Source organism: Rhynchophorus ferrugineus, unplaced genomic scaffold (assembly GCF_030347505.1).
Source record: "Rhynchophorus ferrugineus isolate W39M unplaced genomic scaffold, kcgeb_rfMv2 rfM4, whole genome shotgun sequence".
NCBI lineage: Eukaryota > Metazoa > Arthropoda > Insecta > Coleoptera > Curculionidae > Rhynchophorus > Rhynchophorus ferrugineus.
The window spans coordinates 3,231,091-3,250,100 of record NW_027472583.1 but is presented as its reverse complement, the minus strand read 5'-3'; the positions used below and the strand labels follow the sequence as shown (position 1 = coordinate 3,250,100).

Below are 19,010 nucleotides of genomic sequence, written 5' to 3'. Positions count from 1 at the left end.
TCTCTCTCATCCGGACTATCAGCTACTAAAATCGTATCTCACTGACAGACATTTTATTGTAAATCAAGGCGATGAACATACCGAATTAAATCCCATATATTCAGGAGTTCTGCAAGGTAGTGTACTGGGTCCAGTACTGTATCTTCTGTATACGGCTGATCTGCCCACCACAAAAATAACTATTGTGGCAACATATGCAGACGATACAGCAATCTTAGCATCCCATGAAGATCCAGTCACAGCATCAATAAACCTACAAACCCACCTGGAGCAAATACAATTATGGTTGAAGACATGGCGCATTAAAGCCAATGAATCAAAATCCATGCATATAACGTTTACCCTGCGTAGAAGAACATGTCCACCAGTAAATATCAATCATCGTCAACTCCCCCAAGCAGAGCATGTTAAATATCTTGGTATGCATTTAGATCGACGCCTAACCTGGAAGAAACACATACTCTCTAAACGGAAACAACTAGGACTAAAATTATATCAAATGTATTGGCTCATTGGGCGCAAATCCAAGTTATCATTAGATAACAAGGTATTGCTGTATGAGTCTATACTCAAGCCCATTTGGACACATGGAATTCAACTATGGGGTACTGCTAGCAAATCTAATATATCCATCATTCAACGGTTCCAAAATAAGGTGTTGCGTGCCATTGTTGATGCTCCGTACTATATTTCAAATAAAGTGATACAACGCGATATTCCTCTAGAACCTACAACGAGTGTAATCCAACGTGTTTGTGTGAAGTACTTCGAAAGAGTGTCAGTGCATCCCAATGTACTCGCTAACCAGCTAAATATGCGACGTGATAGTGAAGTGCGTAGACTAAAACGTTTAACACCACCTGATCTGATTACTGGACATATGTAGAGTTTAGACTAAGCATTACAATAAGACTAATTAATTAAGATAATATTTTATACAGAAGATTGCTTAATGAAGTGATTTTCTACATGCCATGTATATATAATATAAACAGAAGAAATACTTATTGGCAGATTGTGGACTCACGAAGAGTAATAAAAAAAATGTGTTTTGCTTTTTGTCTAACGTGATGTGTGCAAATAATATAATTTTAATAATATAACAATAAATTATTAAGATGATGAAGAAGTATTGAAGCTCAGTATTGTGTCAAATTATCTTGCAATATTTGGGTAAATAAAATGCACAAATTGTAATTTTGAAATCATTTTAATAACAGCCTTACATTGTTATAATCATGTGCAAACACAATACTTCATCAAGTATTTTATAAACTTAATGTTTAGACATGCTTTAACATATCAATTTCTCCTATAAATTCATAAATTAGATGTCTTCTTAGAGTGATCTTAGATACACCAATGATGCAGAACTCAGTGGACGTCCAAATGAGGTGGTAATACCAGAAAACATTATCGAAAAGTGAAGTTGGATCAGTTAGATATCGTAAAGATATCAAAAGAACGTATTGGTTTTATATTGCATGCGCATTTGACTATCAGAAAGCTCTGTTCAAAGTCGGCGCCGCGTTTGTTCACTGTTGACCAAAAAAAAGAACGTGTTTATGATTCTGATATTTGACAATGCATGAAACATGGATCCTTCACTTCGAAATCAAAATGATCGTCATCTGAGCGGACAGCATCTGGTGACAGGCCTGTTTTGAGGCAATAAATAGTTTTATAAAAGTGGTATTGAAATGTTAGAGCGGCTCTGGATTGATTGTGTGGTTCTTGATAGAAATTATGTTGATGAATAAAGCCAATTTTGGACAAAAAAGCGTTTTATTTGTTACATTCGGGACTTTTCCGCCCATGTGTTAGTCTTAATTCATATATCAGCTTAATCCAAAATAGAATCAGAAATTTCTTGAAAGAACAGAAACAAAAAAGATTACAAACGTACCACAGAAATGAAATAAACTTATATATAGTTAATCGTCATAAATTATTTAGATCAGATAGTTTTTCCAATGTCAATTAACAACCCTAAATAGACACCCTTTAAACGTAAGGGGCGTCCTATCCCAAAAAAGGACTTTATTTTGACATCCCCTTCCTAACTGCCCAGATCTCTAGCACGATATTGGCAGAGTGGTGTTGTTAGGCGTGTCCTCATGCCCGTTAGGGCGGAGCCTCATCAGAGAACCGAAGTTAAACTGTCAAGAATGGTTTGTTTAGTTCTAACACCGATCGTTTATCTTCGTATGTCCGTCATTTAGTTGATGGAGACAACTCAGGCCGATTTATGATGATTTTTGCGCGCTGGTTTCGAATGGTTCTGTTATCGCGTCAATGTAACAGTGAAATTGTGCCAGGGGTGTAATAATATGCCAATAAATCATGATGCAAGAAAGTCAAAAATCGTTTTTGATCAAAGACTTATTAAGCGATGTATTAGCTACTTCTGGTAAAGGTAAGTGTAGGTATTTCGAATAAAACTGCTTTAAAATTATTTTTTAAGTCTAATTTTTTTATTATAAAAATTTTGAAACTGACCTAAAAAGTATTTTAATCTAATTTTGTAATCTAACTTAAAATCAAACATTTTATATAACAAATAACATACGTAGATGAACGTAACGTATGTAGACAAGTATAATCAATGTAATACTAAAACAAAAACTTTTTAAAATTTAGCCTGTTATAATTTTGTCTGATTATAAGAATTTTAAAACTATTTAGAATTAGCGTTCAAATTTGATATATAACACTGATTAGTAAAACTGGAAAGATTAATTGATTTTCTTAAGTAATAGACATTTGATTGGAAGAAGTGTGTCTCTCTATAATGTTTAGATGAATACCATGACTAACCGTTTTTAATTATAGAATATGATAGTAGAGGTACGGACAATGTCGTACTATTTGAGGGGATAGTTCTTCTTCAGTAAAATAATAAAAATATGAGTACTATTATAATGGTTTTGGAAGTATTTTCGTTTTTTTTCTTCATGTTCTTCAAAGGTAATTTCCTTTATTAAAATATTAAAAGCTTCTTTTATTTATTTAAAAGTCAGTAGAAGAAAAGTTCGTTTAATATTTAGATGGTATTTGGCTCGCAATTCAAGTAATAATAGGATAGTTTCTGAAATAGAGCAAAATATCGAATAATTATCTATATTCTAAAATAAGTGTTGGGCTGATTTCGGTATATTCTTTGCTATATAAGGAAGTGATGTCTGAACCTTACTGGCGTTAAGTTCTTTAAGTACTTTTGGCATATTTCATAAATCCTAATACAAATTTAAGACTAATTATAAGTTGAAATATGTTCTTGGTAATAATTCTATAATTCTAGCCAAATATGAAAATGTTTTGTTCTCAATCAATACACAGCCGATAGTACTGCAATATATATATATATATATATATATATATATATATATATATATATATATATATATATATATAGATAGATAGATAGATAGATAGATAGATAGATAGATAGATAGATAGTTTATGCTCCGATTTACTCTTCTATACTTTTTTTTCTCCATGTCTAGTCCAATTAACATATATATCGTAACTTTCATGTTACAGTTTTCTGGTTGATTCTTCACTATTTTCTTCAATTGTATTTATCGCAGTGTCATCAACCATTGTGATTATTTTGCATTTGCTAACATTTCTTTTATTAGATTATTAAAAGCTTCTTTTATTGGTGAGTAGGCTACCTCTTGTTTGACACCATAGTGTATAAAAATAAAAATAGTGTAAAATCTCAGTAGATGTCTCTGGAGAAAAGTTCGTCTAATATCTAGATGGTATTGTGCTAACACTTTTAGTAAATTTATTAGTTAGTTCAAATTTTCGTTATAGATACCTGCGAAGAAAAAGTTTTGTTCAGCATAATGATTGAAAAAAAGTCAATGAGTTGAAAAGGCTACTAGGCGAAGGAAATATTATTAAGCTTTAAGGAAGTAACTTTTCTTGCAGTGAAAATATTAAGAGAAGAGTTTTGTAGAGATATAGACACTTTCAATTGAAATATTTCACATTTGTTAAATTTGATACGAACAAAGATAACCTAGGCTACAATCAAATTTCTGAAATAGAGGAAAATATCGAATATTTTTCTATACTCTGATATAGGTTTTAGCTCATTTAGATATATTCTTGGCTATATAAGCAAGGGATGCCTCAAACTCACTGGCGTTGAGTGCTTGAAGAATTTTTAGCATACTTCATAAATGCTGTTATAAAATTACAATTTGCAATAATTCTAGCCAAATATGAAAATGTCTAGTTCTCAACCATAACCATAGACCATCATACCATATTACACAGCCATTGTTAACGAGTTTGCTTTTGAGGAATTCGCTCAAAGTATCCTTCTGCTGTGGTACTGATTGAAAGTCTTAAACTTCTTCATTCCAAATAATAGCAAAGAAACATTTATATTTTCGAAAATAATTTAAATTTTGAAAAATCCTCTTAATGTCATATTCTTTGAAAGATATTAACAACTCAATTTTTCTCATTCAATTAGATAATGTTCCACTCTTAGCGAGAATATATTGAATTACAAGAAATAAATATAGTTACTTTTATTTCCTTATAAGTATAATCAACGTTTTAATACTTTTAAATATATTGTGTTTTATAGCGTAAAGTTCCATGCTTTATTGGCCATTTGTTGATCTATATCATCCGACATTGCCCATTGTAGTAGTATGTCCATCGTTTAGTTGATGGAGACAAGCTAGAGCGATTTATGATTATGCTTACGCGCTGGTTTCGAATGTTTCTGTTAACGTGTCAATGTAACAGTAAAATTTTGCCAGAGGTGTAATATTATGTCAATAAATCATGAGGCAAGAAGGTCAAAAATCGTTTGGCGAAAACATATTGAAGTACAAGAAGGAAATGTGTTTCATGTCGTGAAGTTCCATGTTTTATTGGCCATTTATTGATCTATATCATCCGACATTGCCCATTGTAGTAGTATGTCCATCGTTTAGTTGATGGAGACAAGCTAGAGCGATTTATGATGATTCATACGCGCTGGTTTCGAATGTTTCTGTTAACGTGTCAATGAAACAGAAGGTTAAAAATCGTTTGGCGAAAACATATTGAAATACAAGAAGGAAATGTGTTTCATGTCGTGAAGTTCCATGTTTTATTGGCCATTTATTGATCTGTATCATCCGACATTGCCCATTGTAGTAGTATGTCCATCGTTTAGTTGATGGAGACAAGCTAGAGCGATTTATTATGATTCTTACGCGCTGGTTTCGAATGTTTCTGTTAACGTGTCAATGTAACAGTGAAATTGTGCCAGAGGTGTAATATTATGTCAATAAATCATGAGGCAAGAAGGTCAAAAATCGTTTGGCGAAAACATATTGAAGTACAAGAAGGAAATGTGTTTCATGTCGTGAAGTTCCATGTTTTATTGGCCATTTATTGATCTATATCATCCGACATTGCCCATTGTAGTAGTATGTCCATCGTTTAGTTGATGGAGACAAGCTAGAGCGATTTATGATGATGCTTACGCGCTGGTTTCGAATGTTTCTGTTAACGTGTCAATGTAACAGTAAAATTTGGCGAAAACATATTGAAGTACAAGAAGGAAATGTGTTTCATGTCGTGAAGCTCCATGTTTTATTGGCCATTTATTGATCTATATCATCCGACATTGCCCATTGTAGTAGTATGTCCATCGTTTATTGATGGAGACAAGCTAGAGCGATTTATGATGATTCTTACGCGCTTGTTTCGAATGTTTCTGTTAACGTGTCAATGTAACACTGAAATTGTGCCAGAGGTGTAATATTATGTCAATAAATCATGAGGCAAGAAGGTCAAAAATCGTTTGGCGAAAACATATTGAAGTACAAGAAGGAAATGTGTTTTATGTCGTGAAATTCCATGTTTGATTGGCCATTTATTGATCTATATCATCCGACATTGCCCATTGTAGTAGTATGTCCATCGTTTAGTTGATGGAGACAAGCTAGAGCGATTTATTATGATTCTTACGCGCTGGTTTCGAATGTTTCTGTTAACGTGTCAATGAAACAGAAGGTTAAAAATCGTTTGGCGAAAACATATTGAAGTACAAGAAGGAAATGTGTTTCATGGCTTAAGGTTCCATGTTTTATTGGCCATTTTTTGATCTTTATCATCAATAAATGATTGATGAGATTGCCCATTGCTATTATCACCTCTCCCAAGCATATATCGCATTTTCAACATAAAAACAGAGTGACATAAATTTAAAAAATAACAAAAGACAAAGTATTTAACAATTCCAGTTAAACGTACAATATAAAATATTTTTTTGCTTACTACAATTTCACGCCTAACCACGATGCTTAATACTTGACAGTTTAAAAGGGTACTTGCATACAAACAAAAACCGAAAGAAACAAAACACGCATTGCCTCTGGACATAATTAATTTTTTAAATCCATCTTGACACCACTCATCCAGTTTAAACAACGTCTGAACAACGACATGGACGCTTTTCCAATTATAACTGAAACCATTATGTGGTTGTTTTTCTGAAGTAATTCGCTTTATGCGAATATCAGTTTCCCCCAGGTCTAAATCTCAAGAAGAAAATGGGAGGCGTTCAAAGAAACTGGTTGAAATATTGTTTGTTATCTCTACCTGTAGTAATACCAGTAATCGTAATTTCCAATAATTTCGATTTCCAATAAATTACAAATAAAATAACGATTTTGTCAAGGAAAACCTCACCCTGCTGAATTATTGGCAAATCACCCAAAGATAAAACATCATATCGATCCATATCACTACAACCAATAATATATTAATTACTCCGATTATTATTAAAACGCCTCAAACAAATTACCGAAGAATAGTAACTTACTCCTACTCACCAGCTTCGATTTAGAAATAAACATTGGACAATTGATTGGGTATATCGTATTACAGATATAACTGGAAAAACTTTTGGAAAAAAAGGATATTTGTTCAAATATTTTATAGACGTGATCGAAGGGCACGATCCAAGACTAAGCCAAGGCATGATGGCTGCGAATACAAGTAGGTAATCGAATTACCTAGGCAGGTATATTGAATATATCATGGTGTATACTCGTTAAAATGAGTACGTTCATAAAGATCTAAGGCCACCAACGATCATTGGAGAAATTAAATACTTTACAAAAAAAAATCAGAAGAAATTGCATGAACGTAAAATCGTAGAAGTACTACAATAATTAACGAAAGTAAATCTGTGCATGTGCAGGTTGCCTACAATCAATATTTTTCCATATAGCGGCAACGCTAAATATCTCGGAATAAATCTTGATGCAAAACTTCGCTGGAAGGAACATATACAGAAGAAAAGAAAAGAAGTATATTTGAAATATAGGAAAATGTATTGGCTAATTGGAAGAAAATCACAATTATCAGTACATAATAAATTGGTATTATATATTATAACCTGTATGGACCTACGGAGTTCAATTATGGGGAAGTTCTGCAAAGAAAAACATAAACAAAATAAAATTTTTTCAGAACAAAGTCCTGAGAAATATTGTGGGCGCACGCAAATACTACAGCACTGACTACCTACATTGAGGCCTTCAGATACCCACAGTCAGTCAAGAAATCAGGAGAATTGCAAGGGGGCATGAGTAACGACTCCATTCTCATAAGAATATTGCAGTATTGCGACTTTTGGATACCACCAGGCAGAACACAAACTCAAAAGAATTAAACCATCTGATCTTGTATAGTGTGCATATATAAACATATATAAACATTATTACACCAGAGACTAAGATAGAACCGTTGGGTCCTCCTAGTTATATACCTAGATTTAAGTTATCATAAAGAAAATTTTTAAGTTAATCGGAAACGACTAGTAATAAATAATAAATAAGTACAACTGCTCGACAACAGTGGACTTACTCGGAGATTAAAGAGGTAAGAACTCTAATTAGTTGAACTAACATTTTATATATTATTTCAACATCACGTTACACAAAATGTAGAGCAGATCAAATTCGATATCAAAGAACTGTACTGGTTAGTCTAAGGATACTTGATCTAAAATCAATGAGAATGTTTTATCAGTCTAGGATAAAGCGTATTTCGACTTATGGGGTAACACAAGACAACGTAGAAGCAATGTAGCTACTGGACAACACGCAGGAAATCAGAAGATCGAAGGGAACCAAACCACATGAATATCTATAGTGTATAAGTGTTTAATATTAACTTAACCTTATCTAACGTTTAATATTAATCTTAGTTTGAGAAATATATGCTGATTAGTCATTCCACACTCGACATAACAGAATAATATTAATAAACTCTGCGATCAAATTTTATTTTATATAATTAATAATATAGAAGGCAATTAAAAATTATGCTATTGTGGTTCGATGTCCCCACTTCACCCATTCTTCACTACCATAAGTTCATATTTGTTTCTGTTTTTATTTACAGATTTTGATCTTGAATCTGAACCATCATCTTTGGAAGATACCGTACCCGGTAATCCAGAGAGTACAAACGAGGATGACGGGTTTTTAACTGGATCTGCACAGGAAACGTCCGACAGTTCGGATGTTGTGAAATCGCGAAAACCTCGAAGAAGACGAACTGCCTTCACGCACGCTCAACTGGCTTTCCTAGAACGAAAATTTAGGTGAGTGTAATCTAATATTCACCATACCCACAGACCTGAGCATTCGAGGCGAATTTACAGAGAAAATTGAAAATGCGCAGAACTAAATTCTAATAGCTAACTGAACATTAAAAGTCTTTTAGAGTACTTCGCACTAATACTCCGAATCACACTCGTTATGGGTTCTATGGGGATATCACGCTGAATCAGTTTGTTGGACACGTAATATGGGGCATCGACGATGACTCGTAACAGTTTATTCATGAACCTCTGGAGGATATCTATGTTAGATTTGCTAGTAGTACCCCAGAGTTTAATACCATAGGTCCAAATAGGCCTAAGTATTATCTTATACAGCAGAACCTTGTTATCTAAGGATAATTTAGATTTACGCCCTATCAGCCAATACATTTTATTTAGTTTAAGCCCAAGCCTCTTGCGTTTTGTCACTGTATGTTTGTCTCTATGTTAAACGTCGATCAAAATGCATTCTCAGATATTTAAAGTTGTCTGCTTGAGGGAGCTTATAATTATTTATTTTTACTGAGGGATAAGTTCTTCTACAAAGGCTGAATGCCACATGGGATATCTAAAATATATAAAAATATTTAATTTTTGATCTGATATCATATCTCGTTTTATCGGACATATTTTAATCCACCGACTTTGCAACATATGGTTGAGCATTATCGTGCTGAAGAACAGTGTTGTATCTTTGTTCGTATTCTGGCCGTTTTTTACACAGTGTTTGACTCAAACACATAAATTATAGTCGATGGCGATTCCTATTGATGGTTTCATCAAGTAATGCCATCAATTCCTCGTTTTCTCATTTTTTTACTTGACCAGAAAGCTCTTTGTTTTCGACTATTTCGAGTGATGATTTTACCGCTTTTAAAATATCGAAGCCAGTATTTCGAGGCAAATATGCAAAGATATAAATTGCCTTAATATTTATTAATAACTATATTACCTACACTATACCTAACGTCTTTTCTTACAGATGTCAAAAATATTTATCTGTGGCAGACAGGAGTGATGTGGCGGACGCTCTGAACCTCAGCGAGACCCAGGTAAAGACATGGTACCAAAACAGACGTACCAAATGGAAACGTCAAAATCAGCTGAGACTGGAGCAACTGCGTCATCAAGCCTCCGTCGAGAAGGAACTACTTAACGTTTCCAGTTTAAGAAAAAACGAAGCTCCCACCTATTGCCCCCCTAACATGCCCAGATACGGAGCGCAGAGTCCTTGTACATTTCTGAGCACTGCAGCTGCAGCTATATTCCACAATGTCACATACGTCCACGGTTGTCAGCTATAAAATAATATTTATAACACGTAAGAAGATTACCAGAAGCTTTGGTTGTAGATTAATGAGCCAGATGACATTTTAAGGTAATTTTCGAGTAATATTACCGAGTATTTTTACAAAAAGGAAACAGTCCTAGTCATTAACCAAAAAAATCTCTCCTATATGTATAACAGTGAGTTAAAAAAAATTTGATAGCAAAATATTGGAAAGCTACAAATAAGTCTCTACCGTCTTTTTTTAAAAATGATTTAAGATAATGTTCAATATTGAACTACTTCTTCTAATAATGTTTTCTTTACTATCTGAAAAATCCTTAATTTTTTATTATGTGCATATTATATTAGATATGCTTAGCAAAATCTTAATTTAAAACTAATTTATAAGTACTGTTCTGTTGTACTTGCATTAAGGATAGTACGGGATTAATATATTTGTATGTATTTCCAAAAAATACTTATTCAATAAGTGACATTATACAGTCCTAAATTATTAAAAACCCTTACTAAAAACCGTCTTAGGTTCCATCAACCTGTTTACTATAAAATTAACGTATATATAGTACTACACCACATCAGTCTCATCAGTCAAGTGAAGAATTATTTCTTCCTGATTCTAAACAAGTTTTAGTGGTCAAGTTTAATGGTCTGATTAATGGTATCCAATTCCAAAACTTTATAGAGTTCAGTATGTTTGTACCACAGGGCCTTTTGTATCAACAGCCTCAATATTTGCTTCTGAAATCCCTAATTTTTATCCAGAGTGCTCTTCTTGTAACAACTCCATACCTGGATGCCCCAAGTCCATATATCCATATGGGCTTCAATATTTGATTATACAGTAGTATTTACTGTATGTTGACAAGTCCAAAATTTTTTCTAATTTCTGATTAAACGCAATATATCTTATTTTCTTATCATCCTTATTTTCTTCTATATTGAGTGCTCCTGAGTACATGATTGGCATTCACCGCAATTCCTGAATATTCTGCTGTGTTATTATATGGCTCTTGAATTTTAGATATTCTGATAAGCTATCTGCCGTACATTTTAATTTATCTTATCTTATATGCAAAATTAAATTAGACAGTTTTACGCTCATTCAATTTGATTCAGTCCTTTCATTCGGTTGTCACAGTAGTTAAGGAGACAGGACAGTCCTCCTACTGAATCATGCTGGGGCATGGTCCTAAATTTATATTTGTGATTGTTTATAAATGTTATTGTCGATTAAGCAAGAGTGCAAAATCCGACAAGGAAAATGATCCCAGTCACGTCAGTAACCAGGCTGGATAAGACCGGATATTTTATGGGATTATCTCTAAGTTGGTCAGTAGTTGGTTTAAGTAGGCTTAATATCGAAAACCGTGGTTTGGAGTCCACGTTAAACAGTAGGTTCAATCCAGTTAAACTCTTGTTGGTCAAAAAATGAGACTTTTAAATATAATCAAAAAAATATAAGTTTTTCTGACTGAAATTTGTATTTTATTCCTACTTTCTCGTCGTGTTTATCATCGGCAACATCATCGGCAATTCTGGAACATTACAAACTAAGCTGTAGCCTTGTGACTTTTATTTCATTCCGCAAACTGTTTGGGTAATATCCTGTTTAACTTAAAATTAAGTCCCTGTCACGCCTTCTCAGAAGCCTACAGCACATCTAAATAAACGGCAGAACAAACTCTTCACTCATTATAGGACAAATGTTATAGTCTAATGGTGGTTCCCGGGTTTTAAGTAGAATTTTCTTAAATAATTTGAAGATTATATGCAATAAGGGAAATACTAATTTGCACACAAGATGACACCTAATTTGGAGCTTTTGGAGCATTCAAATCGTAAAGTCACTTGATCGTAAGAAACCTTCGACACCTTTTTTTAATATGCCTTCGCCTATATAATTTTTTAAAGAAGCAAAATCAAACTTTTGAACTTTATTTAATGTTTGAAGGTTATATTGTTGATATTACATTACATTATTGTTTATTTTTTTAAACGGTAGAGAATTGTTAATTGCTTGACAATTAACTGCTTTAATTATAAAGTTATTCTACTGATATAAAATAAAGAAAGCACATCCATAATGTGGGACAGTTTTATCAGATACAGTTAGCTAAATATACAAACTTTTTTTATCCGATTATTTGAAAAATGTCCAGTTGTAGTGTAGATATAACAGTAACATAATAGATGATTCTAAGAATTGTACGAAATTTTTTAATTTTATTTCATGTTAACGATAGATATGATCGATGTTGTTTTGTATATTTTTATTGTTTTACATTTTGGAACTTTTTACGTAGATTTAAGATAATATGTACCTAGTTTTGTTAGAAATAAATACCTGTGATTCATTCACGTTCGTTTATTTTAATGTTAGAATTTCAACGTCAAGTAATTTTGCCAGCTTTTATAATACTATTATTATGAAGAGTCGCAAAACAGAGATTGTTTACTAATAGTATTTTAAATTTTAAAAGCAATATTAAGCAGAGCTATTACATATTTATTCATGGAGGTCGTAGTTTACAGGATAAATTACTCCTCAGTCATCTCCGGTTCTTTTCGAGTCGATCGGTCGATCAAGTCAAAACAACAAAAAGGTTATATTTTTAAAAGTTATAAAATCCAAACAGTATCAATTAGATTTATAGTGGGAATGTTAGCTGTCAAATTTATATACATATATACATATAATAACATATAATTTTTAACGACATCGAATAGGTATCAATATATGCCAAAATTTAATGATAACAAGAACAGAGAAGAAATGATTCTTCGCGGGTGTTTGAAGCACGATCAAAGCGAAGAATCGCAGAGCACGTTCGTTTGGCCCAGTGGTCTATGTTACTTCCCCAACTCGCACTTCCATTAAAATTCTTTTTCATCATTTATTACAATACCACAGGAAATCATTAGGCTACGATTTAATAACAGGAGAATTACTGCAAAAACTACCAAGAAAGGGAATTACCGAACTCACCAACTTGATCAATACAGCATTTATATTAAAATATGTCCCAGACATTTGGAAGATGGCGGAAATCATAATGATCCCAAAACCTGGGAAGTCAGCAAACGAAATAAAAGCCTATAGACCTATATCACTGCTGCCAGTAATATCTAAATATCTAAGGTTTTTGAAAAAAACATATAAAGGAGAATAGAAAAGAAATGGAATTTAAATATAGGAAAATGTACTGGCTAATTGGAAGAAAATCACAATTGTCAGTAGATAATAAATTGCTATTATATAAGCAAATACTGAAACCTATATGGACATATGGAGTTCAATTATGGGTATCTTCTGCAAAGAGTAACATAAATAAAATACAAATTAAAATACAAATAAATTACAAAATCCTGAGAGGTATTGTGGGTGCATCCAAATACTATAGGACTGATTACCTACATTGAGACCTTCGGATACCCACAGTCAGTCAAAAAATCAAGAGAATTGCAAGGGGGCATGAGGAAAGACTTCATTCTCATACGAATATTGAAATATTGCAACTATTGGATATCACCAGAACAGGACACAGACTGAAAATAATCAAACCATCTGATCTTGTGTAGTGTTGTGTAGTGGGGTGTATATATTAAGAAAACTCAGCAGTGACATGTATAAACATTATTTCACCAGAGACTGAGATAGGGCCGATGGGTCCTCCTAGTTATATACCTATATTTAAGTTATCATAAAGACAAATTGTGGGTTAGACGGAAACGGCTAGTAACAATATATTAATTAAATAATAAAAAAAAGTTATTACAATAAGAATTCGGTATTCCTAAGTGGGATTTGCTTTTTGGTAAGTTATAGAATATATTTTAGTATATTAGTGAGATTATATAATTATTTTTTGGGAGCTTCTTTAGTACATTTTGGGAGTTGCAGCTGGTGCATATACACTGAAGCGCTTGTGCATCAGCCACCACTGAATGTTACCAGTCAACAGGACAACGTTCGATCACGTGTTGCAAAACTGATGAAAAGATATTTGTAAATAGGCAAAATGTAAAATATTAAAAATGTAAAGTAAAACCGTATTCCCAGACCATGCTCATTGCTTATTACTGCTTGTTCCCACATGAATCGTGAGCTGTATAAGCAGCACTTCATTTCTTATGAAGATAACAAAAATTAGATCGATTTGTGGATAGCTTCTGGAGATACATTGATTTGTTTGAGCTAGAACTCGTAAATTGCCTAAAGGATGGGAAAAAGAGCGACTGTAATATGGATAAAACCTTGAATATTATTCTTATTTTTTACATTGTCCCGGTTTCCAATAAAAAATGTAGTTAAGACTAATTTATAGGCTTAATAATTCATATGTATGTGAAATAAATTGACAATTATTATAAAATTTTAGCTGATATCACCTATTTACTTGCAAGTACATTTGATATTAGATAAGATAACGATAGTAAATGATATTAATAGCTGTTTCTGACTGAATTATTGTATTTATTTTTCTATAAATTAAAGTGGTAATTCACTGACTCTAAAAAATGTCACACTTCAAAGCAGGAGCATCGGCAAAAAGTAAACCACCAGCTATTGGAATCGATTTAGGTACTTCGTTTTCTGCTGCAGCCGTTTTCTTGGATGGTAAACCAGAAGCTATACGAAACAAAGAAGGGCAGCGAACAACCCCGTCTTATATCTTTTATAACGAACGTAATTCAAATATCTGGGTTGGGTCTGCAGCTGATAATCAAGGAATTAGTTGTATAACCAATTTTTTATTTGGTAAGTGGTCTTTTAATATTTCCTAATTATTGATGCAATCCTGTATCTTCTTTCTTTGTAACGCTACATAAGTAATGTTTTATTTTAACCTTTTAGTACATCTAATGCATATATTACCGAAGTCAACATTAAAATGAGCTCTATTCTTCAACCGCTTCCCTTGTGGTCTGTTTCTCTTTAGTGAATCTAGTATTATATACTTACTGTGAGAGATCTTACCGCTCTAATACATTTTATTGTTAAGAGCCCCTATTATTTCGTACCTATTTTGTCGGGTTTCGGAATTTTCAATCAGAGTCATAATAAACAAAAATTATTACTCTGACTAATTATTAGCTTCGGAATTTTGAGGCAGAGTATGACTAATATTAAGGAACTATTTGAAACTTATCAAAACAAGCAAGGTTCGATTTTAAAGACTTTTGCAGTGACTTGACAATCAGACGAATTTTGTAGGCTAATTTGGATACATATTCGAATATATTAGACAGCATTCTATCTCTTTTTAACTCGAATAAAATGAAAAAAAAATTACGAAGGAAAATATTTTATCAACAATATATTTTTAATATTTAAAATAAATCGATGATGAGATAAAAACGCTCTCTAATGTGTATCAGAACTTTCGTTATCAATCATATCTTAAGGGTTTTTATATTTAGTTTTATCATAATCATATTATAAATCAATACTTTAAGTAGTATTTAGTCGAAAAATTGTCATGATTTACCACAAGTTATTGGAAATGGTTTCTTGTGTTACTCTCAACAATTATTCACATTCTTCTTGTGTTTTACATGAATCATAATCGAATAGTTCATTTAAATTCTTGTCTTCATATTTTTATGAATGTCCAGAACGTTGTCGGTCTTTGGTGGAAAAATCACTGCGTAAGTAAAACATCGAAATCAGTGTTAATATAATGAAACAGAATGCCTCTATAGATGCCATTATAATCCTCATACGGATTTCGAAGACCTTCAGCCACCTTTTCCTTTAATAAAGCGAATGTATCATTATATCTTCTTTGTTGTTACAGACGTAAAGAGGATCATCGGCCGTAAATATAACGATGACTATGTTCAACTAATCAAAAATAGCGAAGATCATCATTTTATTATAACCAGCGACAGTGATGGAAATGCCGTTTTTGAAGTTAAACATAACGGAATGCATATGAAGAAATGGCCGGAAGATGTCAGCTCGGAGGTGATGAAATATTTGAAGAACTCAGCGAGTGAATATTTGAATGCGGAGGATATGGACGCAGTCATTTCTGTACCAGCTCATTTCAATCAAGCTCAAAGGAGGGCAACAGAAAAGGCGGCAGAGTTAGCCGGGTTCAATGTACTAAAACTCATAACAGAACCAGTTGCTGGAGCATTATATTATCTGAGAGAAAATCCCCATGTATGTGGGAAAGTTCTGGTTTATGACTTTGGAGGTGGCACTTTTGACGTCACCGTTATTGATGTAAATAAAAATCAATATGAGATAATGAATAGAGAGGGCGATATCTTTCTCGGTGGTCGTGACATGGATAAATTAGTTGTAGACTATTTTAAGGGGAAATTAATAGAAGAGTATGGAGAACAAATATTAACTCCGAAGTTAAGGAGACGATTGTTAAATAAATGTACTGTACTTAAGGAGAGGCTCTCCATACAAGAAGAATACTCTATTGTGCTAGAATGTATTGATGGAAACGAACATGATTTTACAATATCAATGACACGGACAAAATATGAACAAATTATAAGTGCATTGATAGACAAATCCATGGATATTGTAAAAAAGTGTCTCACAAAGACCGGCATTACTCCAGAAGATATCACCAATGTGGTGCTTATTGGTAGCGTAACGAGAACTCCAAAGATACGCCAAAGGGTGAGTGAATATTTTGGCGCAAACAAAATCAAGACTGATATTAATCCTGACGAGGCTGTCGCACTTGGTGCGGCCTACCAAGCAGTTTTACTGACACAATCGGAATTCAGAGACATAGAAAATATTACAATATCCGAAGTATCACCGTTCTCTTTAGGGGTAGATGTGACCAAGGGACTTGTGCGTAAAATAATTGAAAAAGGTTCTAGATTGCCAGCAAGGAATGACATAGAATTCCTGACGTTACATAACGGTCAAAGTGCAATGGGATTTAAGATTTATGAAGGTGAACGGAAGAATGCGATTCATAATAACTATGTTGGTGAATTTATCTGCCGTAATCTACCAAAACGTAAAGCGGGAGAGGTTAAAGTCAAAGTAACATTTATTTTGGACTATAATAGAATTTTGCGAGTTGAAGCCAATGTCTTTTCTCTAGGAGAGACGACCAAGTTAAGTTCCATAGTGCAAGAATATCCATTGTGTCAACATGTTGTGACATCTAATATTGGGGATGCCGAAAAAAATAAAGCCGATGATGATTTGTTTGAGTTTTTCGTAAACATTTATTGCAGCATTAAGACTCTCATACATCACGTTTTGTATAATTTAGAAGACTTACATTCGGATATTGATAAAAGGTATATTAAGCAAAAATGTTCTATATTAGAGTCCTACATGGAGAAAATAAATCATAATACACCCTTCAATGAAATATTGGATATGTTCCTTGCCTTTGAAAAAATTAATGGCCCAATGAAAGATTTTCATTTAGACTTTGAGAAACCCTATCAGAGATTAAAAAGAGCGATAGAAAAAGTTCAGTAGTTTTAATAAAATATACGTATGATCTGATGATCGCCCTGTGCGGTACTGTTGGTGCCACCAGATTTTGAGTATTATTCTAACATCAAATATCAACTGGTTTGTTAATGAAATATGGTATTTGGAATTTAATTAAACAAATTAAAATACACTGTGGATAATAGAGTTAATTTTGAAAATATAAATAAGTTTTGATCGAAAATTCGTTTTTATTTAATACAAAATTTCTTAACAGGCCAATTGAAAAGTCCCCGGCCTGACACATAGATGGCGCTACTAGAATCACATCCATATGTTTTTTAGTTAGCCCTAACCCTCAAAAGATGTGCGTGATGTTTGTGAATTATAGCATTTTGAGTGAAGCAACTTTTGTTATTGTGAAAAAAATGGATAAAAAGGAATTTCGCGTGTTGATAAAATATTGCTTTTTGAAGGGAAAGAATACAGTTGAAGCTAAAATTTGGCTTGATGCCAAGTTTCTGAACACTGTCCCAGGAAAATCAACCATCAAGGATTGTTATGTTAAGTTTAAACGTGGTGAAACGAGTACCGAAGACGGTGAACGCAATGGACGCCCACAAGAGGTTGCTACCGACGAATACATTAAAAATATCCACAAAATGATTTTGAATGACCGTAAATTAAAATTGAATGAAATAGCAGACACTCTAAAGATATCAAGTGAACGTTTTTTTTATAACCTTTTTATTAGATACGCTTACGTGAATATATAAATGAAGTAATGAAAACATGCAGTTTAAGTGAAATTAGCTACATAATTTGAACAGCCAGAATTCGTAGTAGAAATAGAAGAAATTATGAATTATGAACAGTAATTTAATAAATATTTTAAACTACTGATAAATGTCAAGATGTTTAACGATTAATGCAATAAAATATGAAACTATATCACATTTCATTCATTGAACCTTGTATCAATTACTTTGATTATTTATTATATAGGTCTATACTATAAGTTTTGAAAAGTTAATAGTTCATTTAATGATTGTAAATACATTCCTTTGAAATACATTTCTAAATTGTAAGAAAGTAAATTGCCTAATTTTTTAAATATATGTGGTAATGTCACATATCAATTTCAAGATTGTTTTATTCATATATTATCTGTTTTAATATACGATCAGGCATTACCTTATTTATTATTCCATATTTATATTTATATTTATAATATAAAAGCTTAAAAAGATCATATATTCTTACATTCAATGCTGTGATGTTGTCTTTGTACTTCTGAAAATAATCTTATGAATAACACTTTTATTATAATGTTCAGTGGTGCGGTAATTTAAACTTATCGGTACCTTTTGATTATTGAAATTTAATGGAAATTAGATTTAATTAAATTGGATTTAAAAAAGGTTAGTGGGTGCTGGTTCTTGAGATTGTTTTCGTATATCTTAACATGTTTTATTTCTCTATCTGCTCGTTCTTGTGGCGTATATTTATCCATAATAAAATGTAGACGTCTACACAACACCATGGTTAAGTCGTGCAATCGAAATGGTAGCAGAACTTTTGCCCCACCTGTTATAATACTGTGATATTATGATGACGGGCTGTAACCTTGAGGGCTTTCAAATGCGGTGCTCTAG

General features: G+C 32.7%; 2 protein-coding genes across 3 annotated transcripts; both read left to right on the top strand.

Annotated features, from left to right (window-relative positions):
* Nucleotides 1-2,200: 2,200 nt before the first annotated feature.
* LOC143196558 (homeobox protein GBX-2) lies at nt 2,201-10,073 on the top strand. The gene is made up of 3 exons (XM_076404320.1): nt 2,201-2,416; nt 8,434-8,635; nt 9,618-10,073. Exons 1-3 carry the CDS (start codon nt 2,344-2,346, stop codon nt 9,937-9,939), a joined length of 597 nt encoding a protein of 198 aa, XP_076260435.1. The 5' UTR covers nt 2,201-2,343; the 3' UTR covers nt 9,940-10,073.
* A 4,323-nt stretch (nt 10,074-14,396) lies between these two features.
* LOC143194947 (heat shock protein 68) lies at nt 14,397-18,306 on the top strand. Of its 2 annotated transcripts, XM_076401757.1 has the most exons (3): nt 14,397-14,685; nt 15,725-16,950; nt 17,012-17,116. In XM_076401757.1, exons 1-3 carry the CDS (start codon nt 14,445-14,447, stop codon nt 17,027-17,029), a joined length of 1,485 nt encoding a protein of 494 aa, XP_076257872.1. In that variant the 5' UTR covers nt 14,397-14,444; the 3' UTR covers nt 17,030-17,116. The 2 variants fall into 2 exon arrangements, with proteins under 2 accessions (XP_076257872.1, XP_076257871.1); XM_076401756.1 differs by having other exon boundaries at nt 15,725-18,306.
* Nucleotides 18,307-19,010: the final 704 nt, after the last annotated feature.

Excerpts from the sequence above, each read along its gene's own strand:
- LOC143196558 (XM_076404320.1), top strand. The coding sequence starts at position 2,344 with ATGATGCAAGAAAGTCAAAAATCGTTTTTGATCAAAGACTTATTAAGC. Across the intron at positions 2,417-8,433 it reads ATTAGCTACTTCTGGTAAAG|ATTTTGATCTTGAATCTGAA; the intron begins GTAAGTGTAGGT and ends TTTTATTTACAG. Across the intron at positions 8,636-9,617 it reads TTCCTAGAACGAAAATTTAG|ATGTCAAAAATATTTATCTG; the intron begins GTGAGTGTAATC and ends CTTTTCTTACAG.
- LOC143194947 (XM_076401756.1), top strand. The coding sequence starts at position 14,445 with ATGTCACACTTCAAAGCAGGAGCATCGGCAAAAAGTAAACCACCAGCT. Across the intron at positions 14,686-15,724 it reads TATAACCAATTTTTTATTTG|ACGTAAAGAGGATCATCGGC; the intron begins GTAAGTGGTCTT and ends TTGTTGTTACAG.